Source organism: Giraffa tippelskirchi, chromosome 8 (genome assembly GCF_054371585.1).
Source record: "Giraffa tippelskirchi isolate mGirTip1 chromosome 8, T2T-mGirTip1v1.2.pri, whole genome shotgun sequence".
NCBI classification, from domain to species: domain Eukaryota; kingdom Metazoa; phylum Chordata; class Mammalia; order Artiodactyla; family Giraffidae; genus Giraffa; species Giraffa tippelskirchi.
The window spans coordinates 137205555-137222234 of NC_137282.1; the positions used below are offsets into that span (position 1 = coordinate 137205555).

Consider the following 16680-nt stretch of genomic DNA (forward strand, 5'->3'; position numbering starts at 1 on the left):
TCCAGGCAAGAATACTGGAGTGGGTAGCCATGCCCTCCTCCAGGGGATCTTTCTGACCCAAGGATCAAATCTGCGTCTCTTATGTCTCCTGCAAGGGCAGGCAGGTTCTTTACCTCTAGTGTCACCTGGGAAGTCCCTTTGTGGTGTTTACTATACAGCAATAGGTAACCAGAACAGACTTCTACCTAAGGTAGTTCTCTGACCCCACAAAGAATCATACTAATTTGATGCTACCAGTGTTTTGCCATGATGATGAAGCAGAGTAAATCCTCATTACCTTTATTGTTTGGCTTGGTTTATGTGGAAGAGACATTTGATGCTCATAAAATAATCCATTTGCTCTCCTACATTTTCTCTCCTCCCTCGCAGTCAGCTTACAGCCATATGTCTGGTTCTGGACCAACAGAATGTGATAAGAAGTGACTAAATCACTTCAGTGACATGGTAGTTCTAAGTAGGTGTGATTTCTCTAATTATTCTCTCTTGTGTATTCTCTCTTGTGCTGCAGCACAAACTCTGAGAAGTCAAGATGTTGACTTCCCTGAATCTCTGTTGGAAAAGAGTTGCCAAAGAGAGCTTCCTGACTCATACCAAACTGTGATATGAGCAAGAAATTGATCTTTGTTCTGTTAAGCTAAGTGGACTCAACACATTTTTTGTTATTGCAACATGGTCTAGCTGACCTAACTATTACAATTTTCACGATCTGTCATTATAGTCATTCTTTTGCATACACTATAAACTCTCTGTTTTTTTTTTTTTCTGGGAGTTTCCATCTGATTAAATTCAACTCAAAGCCTACTCAACTCCCCCCAAAAGCAGCTATGTATTGTTGGAGAAAAGTACTGACTCAGCAACCTCTCTGACTGATTTCTTTTTTTCAATTCATGCACAGTAATTTCAAGGGGACCCTTGCGCTTCCTAGTTTGTTCCCCTAAATTTTCTTCTTTAATTCATTCTCCAGTTTTCTGAAGTGACACTTCAAAATGCCTTTCCTTTCCTCACATTAACGCCTCCTTCCCCAAATTGATTCTCAGCTGATGACTTGCTTCCTCTTTTACTGACAAAGTTGAAGCCACAGAAGAGAATTTCCACCCCTGCATGTACCAATCTGTCTGGATCTGTCCATATATTTTATCTTCCCTTTTCTTAACTGTGGATGAGCCATCTAGGCTCTTATATAAAGTCAACGACTCTAGCTGTGCTCTGAATCTCATCCTATCTCTTCTGCTCAGTGGCATTGCTTCTGCAATCTCTTCTTCTCTCTGCTTCACTATAAAGCTGTTTCTACTGCAGGTCAACAGCACACAATCATTATTTCCCTTTAGGGTAAAATCCCTTGGAAGAATTAGCTTTACTCACTGTCTTCGCTTTCTATCTTCCCAGCTCTGCTGAATCTCTTTAAATGACCCTCAGCTCTCTTCTAAAGCAACTCTTGTCGAAGTCACCAATGACCTTCAAGTTCCTGAATCAAACGACAGTTCTCACTAGACACGACTTCCTAACAGCTATTGGCACAATTGATCTCTTGGTCCTTTATGAAACATCTTCTTGACTTAGCCGCTAGGAGTCTATTCTCTCTTGATTTTCTTTGTATCTCACTTGATAGTCCGATCCTTTTTAGTGTTCTTTTCTGAATCATCTTCATTTGCCCAATCTGCAAGCATTGGAAGACTCCTGGGCTTGATTTTTAGACTTCTTTCATTTTTCATCAGTATTTATCCTTCCAGTTGATCTTATCAGATTCAATGGCTTTTGTTATTAGCTATGTCATAATGAATCCAAAATTTATATTTTCAGCTCCAGCTGAATAGATTTTACTTCTGAACCTGATCTGTATACTGTCTTATATAGCCAACTCCACATTTTCCTACTTGGATACTTAATAGGCATCTAACTTAGCAGATAGAAAGCTAAACTCTTGTATTTTCCCCCACAATGTATTCCTCCCACGATCCCCCTATGACAATAAATGACAACTGCTTTCACTTAGTTATTCAGTCCTCAAAGCTTGGGGTCATCAGTGACTCCTCTTTCTCTTACATCCAGTCCTTCAGCAAATCCTGTCAATTCTATTTTCCAGTATCTATCCTGAGTCTAATCCCTTTTTACCACTGTCACTGCTCCCGTGCTATGTCAAGCCACCATTATAGCCCATGAAGACTTCACAATAACCTCTTACCTGTGTATGAGGTATAACCCATAACCATTCTTGCTCCATTGAGATTCATTTCCATAAAATGTAAGTCAGATCACACTCTCATCCCAAAATGCTTCAGATAGCTTAGCATCTTAAGTATTAAGTTCTCAGTGCCCTATATGACATGGCTTTATGCTACCTTGCATAAAACTCAGACAGGTACCCACTCTGCTCCAGCCACACGCCCGTTCATGCTTTCCCTTAACTTCACCAAGTAAGGTCTATTTCAAAGCCTTTGCATGGATAGTTTTCTTTGTTAGAGATACTCTTTTCTCAGTATGTGGCTCCTACTTTATTTTATTTAGCTTTCTGTTTCAATTTCACTTGTTTAAAAAGGCTTTTCTCGGCCCACCTATGCTCTTTATCTCTTATCCTGTTTTACGACTATACTTTATGTTACTTACCAATAATATAACAGTTTATGTTTGTTTATTGCCCCACATCTTGCCTTAGCAAGCTTAGAATGTAGGATCCATTTGGGTGACAACTTGATCAGATCTGTTCAATATCTTTTACTCTAGGACATGATAGGTGCTCAACAAATATTTGAATAAATGAATAGCTAAATGAATATGGAGCTCAGTTTTGGATAATGAATGAGAAAGTCTTCTATCTGAAAACCCTGGGTTCACCTGAAAAAAAAACTACGAGTCATCTGAACATGTCCAGTAGAATCAAACTGACTAAAGTTAAGACTCCTGGCATATAAAACAAACTCAGGATGGACAGCAAAAATAAGAGTGGACTAAGGCTCTTAACATCCCTGGCAGCGATCCACAGAAGATCAGCAAGAGATACAGCAGGAGCCAGCTTGGCATCTGTGTGTGATATTAGCTCATATTTCTCCTTCCAGAAAAAGGAAACCCATCCACATAAAGCAAATGAGGTGAAAAAAAGCTGACAATGAGTTATAAATTAAATTAGTAGCATTCTCATTGGTTTATGCTTGTGCAGAGAAAGGACATTAGGCTGGAGCTAAAAGGGGTCATTTTAGGCATTTTAAAAGAAATTAAATCTGGATTTCTCTCTCTGAAATCTTCTCTAGAAAGAATATACATGCCTATTTTTAACTTCTTTCTAAGCCTAAATCTTGAATGTACGATTTGACAAACATACGTTTACTTACAGGGCACACGTGTGTGCTAAGCTGCTTCAGTCGTGTCTGACTCTTTGCAACCCAATGGACTGTAGCCCCCAGGCTCCACTGTCCATGGGATTCTCCAGGCAAGAATACTGGAGTGGGTTGCCAAGCCTTCCTCCAGGGGATCTTCCCAACCCAGGGATGGAACTCACATCTCTTATGTCTCCTGCATTGGCAGGCAGGTTCTTTATCACTAGCACCACCTGGGAAGCCCTACTAATATGGACAACAGGACAAAATATGAAAATTGGTACAGGCTTAAAAAATACAGGATACAGAAGTATTGTACACATGTTTCTGAAATGACATTGGGGACATTAAGTGGATGGATAGTCAGAAAAAAGAACACGAAGATGAAGTATAAAAGGAAAACAGGCAGTCAAAAATAAAATGGTCAAAGAGTAGACCACCTCAGTGACATACTCAGCTTTAGGGATAAGTTCCAATGAGGATGAATGGCTTGAACCCTGGAGCATAAAAGAGTGAATATTCACTGCCTTAAAGAAATCCGTGAAGGAACACAGAAATAGAGGCTTATAAAAAGAGCTGGGTTTCTTTCCCTGACATCCAACTAACATTGGATTGTGCAGTTTTGACACCATGTAAACTAATTCATCAAAGGACTACTTTCAAACAATGCTGTGGGTACCACCAGGAGGTATACATCTGCCAGACTCAGCTTATGGATGCTTGACATCACATACATCTCACCACTGTCACCGAGATGTGCTTTGTGGATCTGAGGCTCTGCATGCAAGGCTGTGATTTTTCTTTTCTGGAGTCCCTCTTCCATCTCTCTCTGTCCCTTTCACACACACACATATACATACATGCGCGCGCGCGCGCAAGTCAACAAAGCAGAATGGAGATAAGAAGTTTGAGGATAATACATACCTTCAAGGTTTTTACAAAAGAACGACAAAATTCTAACTTCATTTGAGAAATTAAATGAATAATATTATAGGATCTTCAACATTTATGGCTGAAGAGTCCAAATCCTTCATTTCATAGATGAAGAACTGGGACAAAGGGACTATACATAACTTGCCCAACAAAACATACAAAGTTAGTGGAAAAGCTGGGATGGAAAGCCAGATGTCCGAGCCCTGTGGCATGTCCTTATCACTTCACTAGATCTCCATCTTGGTATCTTTACTATTAATATCAGAATCATTTTACAAGCAAAACAAAACACAACAAAACAAACATTCCCTTGATGGAGTAAATATCTTCAATAATAAGTATATGTTTACAGGTCTATTGGTGCCATGTTTTCAGAACATAGCAGAAAATTTCCTTTAAGAAAATTTTAAGAACTTGAATTGTAGAAATACTGAAGAGTAACCATTCACCAGGCTTCTGGAGTCTGTACCAATGCAGTCCAGGGCTGATCGGTGGTTATAAAGATGACTGAGAGAGGAGAAAATGTGAAAGGCGTGGGTTTTAGGTTCTGAACATTTTCCTCACTGTGGCTTTCAGTGTTCTTATTTTTTCTTTAATGAATGAAAACATCACTCTAATTTTTTAGCTGAGCGTAGGATACAACTCAGCACCACTAAAGACAATTTTTCTCCTTATTTGTATAAAATATGTAATTGCATACTTTGTAGAACTTTCCTGATAAATCTTTCCACTACCTAATTAGATTGCTACCAGTTTTAGAAAAAGCCTTCTCAGCTCTAAGGTGACTAATTTGTCCGTCTTGAATGATCCATGCTTCATTTGTGAATCATGCTGCATGATTTATAAGAACCTTGTATTAAGTTAAAACACTGAGCTCCCAAACATAACAAGTATCAGTGGTTCAAATCTAGACCTATCCTTGTCACTGGTGGAAGAAAAAATTCATATATTCCTTCAGAAAGTAGAAGAACTCTTTTTGTTAACAAGATGAACACGCATTTAAGATGATACACAGAATGCAAGAAAGACTTTCAATTTCTTGAAGCCATGGACTGTTTCCTATTCATCATTGACTACACTGCACTTAACACCTCTGGTTAAAAACTAACACGATAATTCTTACTGAGCGTCTACTCTGCTACTCCGTACTAATACCTTTAGGATATTCTATTATGTTCAGAAAACAATTCTTTGACTTATTTTTTATCCTCACTACTTTATTCAATCATTAGCTTTATTTTTAAATTGATAAAGCTTTGTTATTATTATAATTATCCTTGTTCTTATTATTTAGTTTTAAGTGGGAATTCTATTGTACCACGGTGGTCAAATTGGAACTGACTTTTTGTTTATTCTCTGCTGAGAAACTGAAGAAGGGGATGAGCTAACAGGGCCACAGTGAACATGTGTTTCCAGATAAACCCACTTTGCAGGGCTGTTCTCAAAAATGTTTGTTTCAGTCAATATGAAGAGTCCAGGTCACCTTGAAGACTTTAACCACATGCCTACATCTTTGTTACTTAATAATGAAACTATAATTTAGGGCTGATATTAAGCTGGGGAGTGCAAAGCAATTATTTTATAGCTAAAAACTCTTCTGTGAATATCGGTTCACCATCTAGAGACCCTTTGCACAGCTTATCCTTCGCTTTATGTAGGGAATTGTATCACAAGGGACAGAACTCTTCAGCAGTACCACAATATCACCATTATCATCTCTATTCTGATAAGCTCTATCAATCTTGTTGACGAACCATCACTCACTTCTCTTCCCAAACTTGATCTTCTCTTTGCAAGAAACACACACACATGCACATTCCACTTTCTACACTGTTTATGTTTGTCTAGGGAAAACACATAAGAAGGAATAACCTTGACTGAGGATACTCATGAATTGTTTTCACCCAGATATCAAAAAATTAGAGGACTCATCTTTAAGTGGGCTTCCCAAATGGTGCTAGTGGTAAAGAATCCGCCTGCCGAAGCAGGAGACTTAAGAGACACGGGTTTGATCCCTGGATTGGGAAGATCCCCTAGAGGAGGGCATGTCAACACACTCCAGTGTTCTTGCCTGGAGAATCCCATGGGCAATCCCAGACTCCTGGCAGGCTACAGTCCATAGCATCACAAAGGGTTGGACACAACTGAAGCGACTTAGCATAGCACAGCACAGCTTTAAGTGGCTGCAGGGAAATTTTAAATAGAGGTGGGGAAATGGAGTATATTCTTGGCAAAATATTTGAAATGAATTAATAGACAAAGCTTCATGAAGAAGTTATTTGAGATTAAAACTTATTGGTGGCTCTCAGAATTTTCATCTCATGATATCCAGTCTACACCACTATTAACCTGAGGATTCAAGACAAATATGAAACCATAAAGTTTTGTGTGAAGCAGATTTTGGATCTCTTTAAATTTGTACCCCACGGTCTTCAGCCTATAATCTTTGAAGAAGTTGGGTAGAGAATACCAGTAGTGTGTACTTTAACACACACACACACACACACACACACACACATTGAACAGCATTAAAGTCCCTTGTGTAAATGGGAAGATGGCTTGGTCAGCCTACATTTACTGAAAAAGGACTAAGGGGAAACAGACATCACCCTGAGTAAAATTTCACATCATCACACAGACACACCAATGCAAAATTAAAACAGATTTCCACCTGAGAATTCAATAAATGTTCTACCTTGCCCCACACCAGTAAGAAGCCGATTACCACAAGGATGGATAGTTACCCATGGCGAAGAACGGGATTCCCAGCAGGGTGGAATTGTACTTTCCGTCGGTGATGAAGAAGATCCCAGCTGCAGTGATGATGGAGATGCACACGGTGAGCACCCCCAGGAGGCCCAGGAAGGGCTTGCCACGCAAACAGTCCTTCATGGAGCTGGAGAGGGTGGCTGTGGTCAGGATCAGCATGAGGCTCACTAGGACCTTGCTCCTGGCCAGGATGCTGGTCTTATGAAAGTCTCTCCAGAGGCTAAAGGATGCTAACGAGTACAGCTGGAGGTCCTGGTGCTCCTCCTGGAGCTTCTGCATAAGTTTACAGAACTCATTCTCCCACTTCTCCCCTATGAGGTCTTGAGTGGCAGAGCCATAGGTCTGGAGGTAGTAGGTGATTTGAATGGCTCTGGCTGACTTGACCCGCTGGTCTTTGCTGTTTGGCACTTCCACTACCCCGCCCAGCTGGTGTCCAATAAAACTGTTCCTCCCATCCTTGAAAACAGAAAAAGGGGAGACTGAAGTTACCAGGGGGATGCAAATTCCAGAGAACAGATTCTTACTCTAAGTGAAGGAGCACAAAAGGCAGAGATAGGCTCTAGCAGTTGTGGAACTGATGCGGGTGGAGTGGCAGGTGATGAGTTTATATTCAACCTTCTGGAGCTCCATGAGATACCATGCAAGATGACTGGGATTAGAAAGGATGCAAAGAGTATTGTGAAGTTGTACAAGACTTGCTGCATGCATAGGAAAATGTACATACAGATTATGTTGATCTCATCCATAACCTCATTCTTACCATTTCCTTTTGGAATAATCAATCATAACTCCTTTATGCATGATCAAGTTTAATTATTCAGTATTGGCCAAAAGTGAAGCATGGTATGAAGTTAGCAATCTTTAAAAAATTAAAATAATAATGTATTTAAAAATATATGCTAAACTTTCTAGGGCTAACACACACACCTACATTAATATGCACATCTACATTAACACACACACACACTGACACATCCAAGCATTACAAACATCCCTCCTTGTTTATATTTTGGGAGTATAGCTGTGCATTGCAGAACAAGTAGAAGAAAATACTGCTTTTTAAGAAATAATTTAATAGCATTGAAATGTTTACTAAATACAATGTGAGCAGTTGTTCACTCATTACAACCTAATGCACCAGTTGTAGGTTGACTAGAAAACACAGTGGACAGACCCTCCAAATGAGACTGATAAGACTTCAGGTGGGGTTGTCAAAAGTCACTTCAATTTCAGGATTTCACGTGAAGTAGAGTGGACAAAATCAAAAGAGTGAAGTGAAAGTCGCTTAGTCGTGTCCGACACTTTGCAACCCATGGACCTATACAGTCCATGGAATTCTCCAGGCCAGAATACTGGAGTGGGTAGCCTTTCCTTTTTCCAGGGGGATCTTCCCAACCCAAGGATCAAACCCAGGTCTCCCGCATTGCAGGCAGATTCTTTACTAGCTGAGCCACAAGGGAAGCCCATCAAAAGAGTAGGGTATTTATAAGAGGGACACAAAAGGTGGACACCGTGTTGCTTAACCAGATTCACAGCAGTAATTCTCAACCAGTGCGCCATACATTCAGAAAGAAATCCCAGACAGCAAGCACCAAATTTTAATTAATTTTGCCACAACTGTCATGTACTTTAATGGCAGCGGTTGTTAGATGGAACATCGAACCCAGTGGCAGGTTGCAGGATGGATTCTGGTTCTGAAAATGTGCATCAGGTCCTGGAGGACACACAGGCACAAAGGTGAATTTATGTCATGAATAGATTGTGCACTTGCTACATCAGGCAGGACATTCGTCTTGTGAGGATATAAAGGTGTAGAGTCAGAACAGGAAACAGAAAGGTAGTAGACAAGGGTCACAAATCCAACTCTGGTAACCACTACTATTTTCACAGAGCTGTGAGGCGCTGTGTACTCAAGGGATGTTACTGTGGACTTATTAGATCAGCTACTTATATCTGAAGTATTTAACACCAAAGCAGCCCTAGAACTTGAGAATGTGTTGAACACAAAAAACTTGAGAAATTTACAGAGAGTACAAATGTTATTATGTAGATCAAGAAGCAACAGATACAACCCGACATGGAACAATGGACTGGTTCAAAACTGGGAAAGGAGCACATCAAGGCTGTATATTGTTACCCTGCTTATTTATCTTATATGCAGAGTACATCATGCAAAATGCCAGGCTAGATAAAGCTCAAGCTGGAATCAAGATTGCTGACAGAAATATCAATAACCTCAGATATGCAGATGATACCACCCTAACAGCAGGAAGTGAAGAGGAACTAAAGGGCCTTTTGGTGAAGGTGAAAGAAGAGAGTGAAAAAATTAGCTAAAAACTCAACATTCAAAAACTATAATCGTGGCATTTGGTCCCATCACCTCATGGCAAATAGATGGGGAAACAATGGAAACAGTGACAGACTTTATTTAATTGGGCTCCAAAATCACTGTGGATGGTGGCTGTAGCCACGAAATTTAAAGATACTTGCTCCTTGGAAGAAAACCCATGACAAACCTAGACAGCATATTAAAAAGTAGAGACATCACTTTGCCAACAGTCAAAGCTATGGTTTTTCCAGTAGTCATATGAGGATGTGAGAGTTGGACCATAAAGAAGGCTGAGTGCCGAAGAATTGATGCTTTTGAACTGTGGTCCTGGAGAAGACTCCTGAGAGTCTCTTGGACTGCAAGGAGATCAAATCAGTCAATCCTAAAGGAAATAAACCCTGAATATTCATTAGAAGGACTGATGCTGAAGCTGAAGCTCCAATATTTTGGCCATGTGATATGAAGAGCCAATTCATTGGAAAGGACTCTGATGCGGGTAAAGATTGAGGGCAGGAGGAGAAGAGAGCAACAGAAGATGAGATGGTTGGATGACATCATGGACTCAATGGACATGAATTTGAGCAAACTCCAGGAGATAGTGAAGGACAGGGAAGCCTGGTGTGCTGCAGTCCATGGGGTTGCAAAGAGTTGGACGCAACTGAGACAGAACAACAACAACAAATATTATTAGTAAGGATCATCAAGAATTGCAAGAAGAATTTTATAGTCACTCCATATACCCATTTCCTCCCAACATGCTAAATAAAACAGTCTATGTCTGTCTCTATTTCTGCTTTGCAAATAAGATCACTTATACCATTTTTCTAGCTTCCACATATATACATTAATATACAATATTTGTTTTTCTCAGTCGGACTTACTTCACTATAATATATGGATACCAAGGGGGATGGGTGTGGGAGGAATTGAGAGATTTGAATTGACATATATACACTATTGATAGTATATATAAAATAGATAACTAATGAAAGAATACTGTATAGCACAGGGAACTTTACATAATGAACAGCAGTCACCTGAATGGGAAGGAAGTTCAAAATGAAGTGGATATATGTATGTGTATGGCTGATTCATTTTGCTGTACAGTAGAAACACAACACTGTAAAGCAACTATACTCCAATAAAAATTAATAAAAAAAAACAATTTTTCTATTTAACTAAACCTAAGTCTATATGAACAATATCTTTCTAAATAGAGTTGTGAGAGTATTTCCCCTTCATTTGGCATTATTTCCCACTCTCTATGGCATCTCTGCAATTTCCCCATCTTTCTTCGTGTAAAAAGTCAAACTGAAATTCAGGCTGTAGGTTCCCAATGCTCGGTCTTTAGTAAACTCTCTGGAGTCCTCCAATGAGCTGCAGGTGGAAAGGTGGGGCAGCACTGAGAGAGGAGGTGGTAAATTCTGCCCCGGGCACCGAGAGGTTTTGCAAGGATGGCTTCTGTTCTTTCAGGACAGGTCAATTTGTTCCTCTTTGGGGCTTGTTTATTTTTGCTTTAAGCTTGGTATATGTTTTAGCTCCACCCTTGTTTCCACTTCTTTGAAATGTCATCTGCGATGCTGACTTGTGCTTCAAATTATTTGACAAAAAAGTATTTTAAAGGCTTTATTTATTCACTTAAGAAAGTGCAATTCTGTCTTTACTCATTTCTGTCATCAAAAAGATTTCTGAGGGATTGTTAGCAGCAGAACAAAGATTTATGTATCCCTCAGGCCTCATTTGGAGATTATTCTGGATCAAAAAGGGTGCTGATAATGTGTCTGGACAAAAGTCAAAATTTTGAAGAAGGCAAAATATAGATGTTTAAATAGCTGGTCTATACTGGGTTTGGCTAGCTGTTCACTGCTTCTTTTAAAATTGTCTAGTATCCATTTTTTACAAAAATGACTTCATAAAAGATATGCTTTCATCTCATTATATGTAAATGAATGTAACAAATTGAATGCATTTCTCTCTCTTAACCTGCTCTACTTCACACACTAGGATAAAATAAACAGTCTTTGCACATCCTTAAATCGAAAGCTCTACTGAACGAACATCTTGTACAAACCATTGGCCCAATCAAATCTACTCAATACAGTGCAGAAATACACTTCTGTACATTATTTATAAAAGATAATTCTACTCTTTTGTGGTAGAAGAGTCTATTAGTTTCCCAACACACGGGTGCTTCTATGTAGGAGAAACAAAGAGTGAATACAATAATTATTCTCTGGGCAGAACTTCCCTGAATTTGAAAGGAGTCAGGAGGGATTCATGGAGGGAACATTTAATCGTGTGACCTGGGCTGTAGTGTGCATCTCCTAAAAACTGGATAAGAAATCCTTGGCTGGTTCATTTCCCCTTCTAAGTTTCAGTTTTCTCATCTATAAAAAGAGTGATATGAGTAAAAATGTTTACATAATACTGAAGAATTTTTTCAGCTTTATCATGAATTGAACTGATATCATTAAGTGAAAGTGAAAGTAGTGAGCGTTAGTCGCTCAGTCATGTCTGACTCTTTGCAACTCCATGGACAGTAGCTTGCCAGGCTCCTCTGTCCATGGAAATTTCCACTGGCGTGGGTTGCCATTCCCTTCTCCAGGGGATCTTCCTGACCCAAGGATAGAACCCGAGTCTCCTAAATTGCAGGCAGATTCTTTATTTAGGTCTCTAACCCATATCCTTGGGTCCACTTCTGCTCTCTCTCAATGTATACTTCACATGAAAGCCAGAGCCTGCTCGGCCAGTTCTAAATAAGAGAGCATCGTTTATGCACCTAAAACCTTCTACTGGCTTCCATGTGCACTAGGAATAAAATACCTTGCTAGGTCTGCCAGGCACTGCGTGGCGTGTTGCTGGCAAAGCCCTCAGGCCTCTTCTCCTGAACTCGACTCCAGCTGTCCTGGCCTTTCTTTCTACTCTGAAACACACCAAGTTAATTTTTACCTCATAGCCTTTGCACTATTTACCCCTCTGCCCGGTGCTTCTATTCTTCTATGGCCAGGGCTACTTCCTCACAGAGGGCTTAGCTTCAAAAGGACCCTTTGAACCAAGCAATCTACACTAGACACCTTCTTCCCAGCACTTAGTCCTATTGGCTTGGCCCAAAAGTTCATTCAGATGTTTCCACAGGATGTAACAGAAATATTTTGTTTTCTCCCTACTATTTCTACCTGAAACAATCTTATTTAAGCATTTAGTTGCTCCTCTTCCATTTCCTTCAGTAGAATGTGTGCTTGTTCAGAGCTGGCACCATCCTGTTTGCTGGTAATCTCCCTAAGCCTAGAACAAAGCCTGGTATATAATAAACATTCCATAATATTTGACTCAGTGATTCACGCTGAGTGTTTTTAGCTAATCACAGGTTATTTTTTAGAGACTGCTTCTGTAAGAACAGGGAAAGTAAGAGATAGTATAAGGGTCTGAGATTAGTAGGAAGTCAGATGAAGAGAGGTATAGTATATATAGAGATTAGAAGTTGGTGGAGAAGAAAAAAAACTTTATCCTTTTTTCAATCTCTTTTATCTACTATGACCTTAGTCCAAAATATGTTTCCTCTTCTATTTTTCACTGCACAAGCAAGCATGTGCCATAAGCTAGTGAACAGACAGGGGACTTGGGGAGCACCTGGAAAAGGCATTTATGTACATCATGGGGCTGGGTCATGGATTATGCACATCATGGAACAGCAAATGATGTTTAAGGAACCGAAGTAAGTGATGGGATTTGAGACTAGAAAGAAAGCAGGCCCTCTTCTGTAAGGACCGTGAAAGCTTTATTAAAGGAGTTGGACTTACTGTCTTGTAATAGGAAGCTACTGGTGAACTCTAAGCGGGGGATGGCATGATTTACTTTCTGGAGTGCTCTCTCACTCTACCGTGGGAAATGATTTAGGGAGTTGGGGTGACTCTAAACGAAGGAGGTCAGCTAGGAACTCCCTGCAGTATTTCATTTTCTCGATGCAGCATGAAAAAAAAAAATGTCTCTGGTAGGTGAATGGTTCCAAGGTGAATGAACAGAATTACAGGTCACGATGCTATCTCACAGCCAGGAAGCTCATCACATTATCACATTAACTCTCCAGGAGCAGTAATGCCAGGAAAAAAAAAAAAAAAACTTCCATTCTTTGGGTCTTATTTTGTTTACAGCTACTACTTCGTAGCTTTTAAAATTCCTCCCACCCAATCCACACCTCTGCAGTAAGAAATGAAATCAAACACTTTAGAGACAAGATCAAAGAATAAATTCTCAGAGAAATACAAGAGGAAAGAGATGTTAATGTTTTAAACTGTTGTGCAGAGAAACAAATTATTCAGTGATGCTTTGAAATTATAGGGGACTAAGTCTCATATCTGCTCAGTATATGTGTTAGGTTGATATTAAGATACTTTCTGTACAAGATAACTGGGCAGCACAGCTGCTGTCTAGAGCAACTGTACTTTTGATCTCATTGATTTTCAATAAGGTAGACACTGCAAGGATACTGGAAATTTTTAGATGGTCAATTGTCTTTAATAACTGAAAAGAAAGACCACTATGTATGGTACTGATAGTGACATTTCTAAAAGAATGGTACATTTTGTTGTTCTTGTTGTTTGTTTAAATAAGATTTTTTTCTTATATTTATTTCTTAACATATCTCTGTTTTATTCTCAATACTGATTACAAACACAAAGCAGGATTAAACAAAATCTTCAGTTATCTTGAGTTTCTTCTCCAGAGCCTTATGTTTAGTAGAAACAAGCAAATAACGAAAAAGCAAGTTCCCACAAGGTAGTTGGACTTTTTTTAAAAAGCCATTTTCAGAAGGAAGACTTTAAAGTGTTAAAATGCCCTAATAAAGAATAAATTAAACTTCTTATGTGACCTTACTAAGCTTGACATTACTAAGTGGTATACATTTTTAAATTTTTTTCAAAGAGGAAGGTTAAAAAAAGTAAGGTTTCGGTGTTGAAACAAAATGAGAGCTTTAGCCAATGAGAATGTAAAGTAAGTTTAACAAAACACTCTAGCTTATTAATTTTTAACACATGTGGCAGACAGTTTCTAGATGCAAGCGCTTCATTTGCGTTCTCCTCGGTAACTCTCCAGCCTCTCTCGAGGAAGTGCTATTCTGGAGTAGCCTCAGGTCACCCCCTGGGACACAGGGACCGAGCAAGAGGAGGAACAGTAGGGTGACACACCTAAGCGGCATAGCCAGTCATCTGATCCTTGCTTTTAGCGCCAATGCTCATGGTCTTAACACAGCTGCGCATGTGTTTGAATAATCTGTGAATACACCTGCATGAAAGGAAGTACAAGGTTTCAAGAGGCCACTCTCTCACTTAAAGTTCCAATGTCATCACCATCAAGCTGTGGAAGTCTCCTGAGCTCTGGGCACGTCAGCTTTATTATTTGGCGAAAATAAGATTTATAAGGTGTTGTGAGGATCAGGTATGTTAATATACATAAAACACTTAAGAGTAGTGGTCAGAAAATGTTGGAAATTGTTAACATGGCATTAATTAAATATTTGAGTGGGATTGTTTATTTACTTAGCCATCTAGCATTATTTCACATTTCCCAGTAAATGTCTGTGATGTGACAGAAAGAACACAGGGTCCAGGGTCCAGGCTGGTTGTGAATTCCAGGTCTGCTGCTCTACAGGAGGGTGACAGAGGACAAAACGTTTGCCTTGTCTGAATGCCAACTATATCATCTCCAAAATAAAAGATTTGGTTTATATTATCTCCAAAGATTTCACTAGCTCTGTATTTAATGATTCATCCATGGTAAAGTTATCAGACACTACAAAGCAGGCTAGAGAAATCTGCCCTAAGGAAAAGCATAAATAAGAAGAAAGGAGAAACGCAAGATGACCCATGTTCATTTCCATAGAAACAAGACGCTTTTTATCTTCTCTTACATCTGAACCAAGTAGCTTTTTCTCCTTTTTGAGGAATTCCCGGAGAGAATTTTTCTCAAATGGTAAAAAAATCAAGACTTTGCCCCATTTTACCTAGATGGAAATCATCTCTCAGTAGCTCAGATGAATTCATTTATTTCTTAGATAGTAAAATTCATGTTTTCTTCAGGTCTCTATTTCATGAGTATCCTCCCCACTTATTCACATAGTTAAATAAATACATCTAATTTCTCAACTCAAACGAAATCTTTACACAAACATGTAAGTAACGTGTGGAAGTAGAGTTAATATCTACATTAAATGTGAAGCATGTAACAATGACCTTTTTATTTCTCTGTAAGTCATTAGTGACCCTATCCCCCACATTTCCTTTAAAATGACTCATTTAAATTTCATTTTAAGTCACTGAGGGCAAGTATCCATTATTAAAAGAGATTTAGTGCTGACACTGGTCTACACAAAAGAAGCTGGCTGTCACTCATGCCAGCATTTGAGGAATGCAGAAAGCTCCCTTCCAGAGAAGCATTGAAAGTCTGCTGTGATAGGCTTTCTTTTGGGCTAAGACTTTGGTTTACAACCATGTGCTATGCAAGAGGTCTTCCTGGGTGGCTCAGCAGTAATGAATCTGTCTGCAATGCAGGAGCCGAAGGAGACATGGGTTCAATCCCTGGGTCAGGAAGATTCCCTGAAGGAGGGCATGGCAACCCACTCCAGTATCCTTGCCTGGAGAATCCCCATGGACAGAGGAGCCTGGCAGATAATAGTCCACAGGGTCACAAAGAGTCTAAGACGACTAAAGCAACTAAGCACACATGTATGCACACTTTGTAAGGAGTGTGATGTTAGCACCTGCGAGTGTAGCAGCAGATCAGACTAAGACTACAGAGGCAAACCTCAGTGTAGAGCCCAGGACATCCTCCCATAAAGGGAAAAGTTAGGGAAGACCAAAGGTGTAGGTACCGCAGGCAGTAGTGTGTTAAACTGATGGGGTACCAAGGACATGACACAGGTGGAAACAGGTAAGAAGGGAAGTCATTCTTTCATTCCAGAAACATTCAGTGAGGACCTGCTCTATGAGAGCCAGCTCTTGAAGACAGAATCGTGAACAGATACAATTTTTATCCTCAAACAGCTTGTGGTTTTGCGGTGCAGTGGGAGATGGAGGAAGATAAGTAAGCAGGCAGGCATTTTACATATTATGATGCCAGTTAACACAAGGTGTTAAGCTACCACTAGATGGAATCACTAGCCTAGCGAGGACTAAGAAGACTTCCCAAAGAAGATGATCTCTTAGCTGAGACCTGAAACATAACAATTCCTCAAGTGAAGATGGGGAATTTGGTTAGTGGACATGGGGAGGTGTGGTCTTCTAGGCAGAGGGACCAGCATGTGTAAAGGCCTAGACACGAGAGTAAGATACTGCATTACTG

General features: G+C 39.7%; 1 protein-coding gene across 6 annotated transcripts in view; it reads right to left on the reverse strand.

The window, feature by feature from the left end:
• The window catches only part of PTCHD4 (patched domain containing 4), a 191174-nt gene that overhangs the window by 124652 nt on the left and 49842 nt on the right, over nt 1-16680 (reverse strand). For 4 of the 6 annotated variants that reach the window (XM_081523711.1, XM_081523714.1, XM_081523713.1 and 1 more), the window contains one exon: nt 6989-7469. In XM_081523711.1, the coding sequence (XP_081379837.1) occupies nt 6989-7469 (481 nt within the window). Of the gene's footprint in view, nt 1-749; nt 3434-6333; nt 7470-16680 lie in introns of those variants that run through there. The other 2 variants (XR_014063302.1, XR_014063301.1) reach the window with 2 other exon arrangements.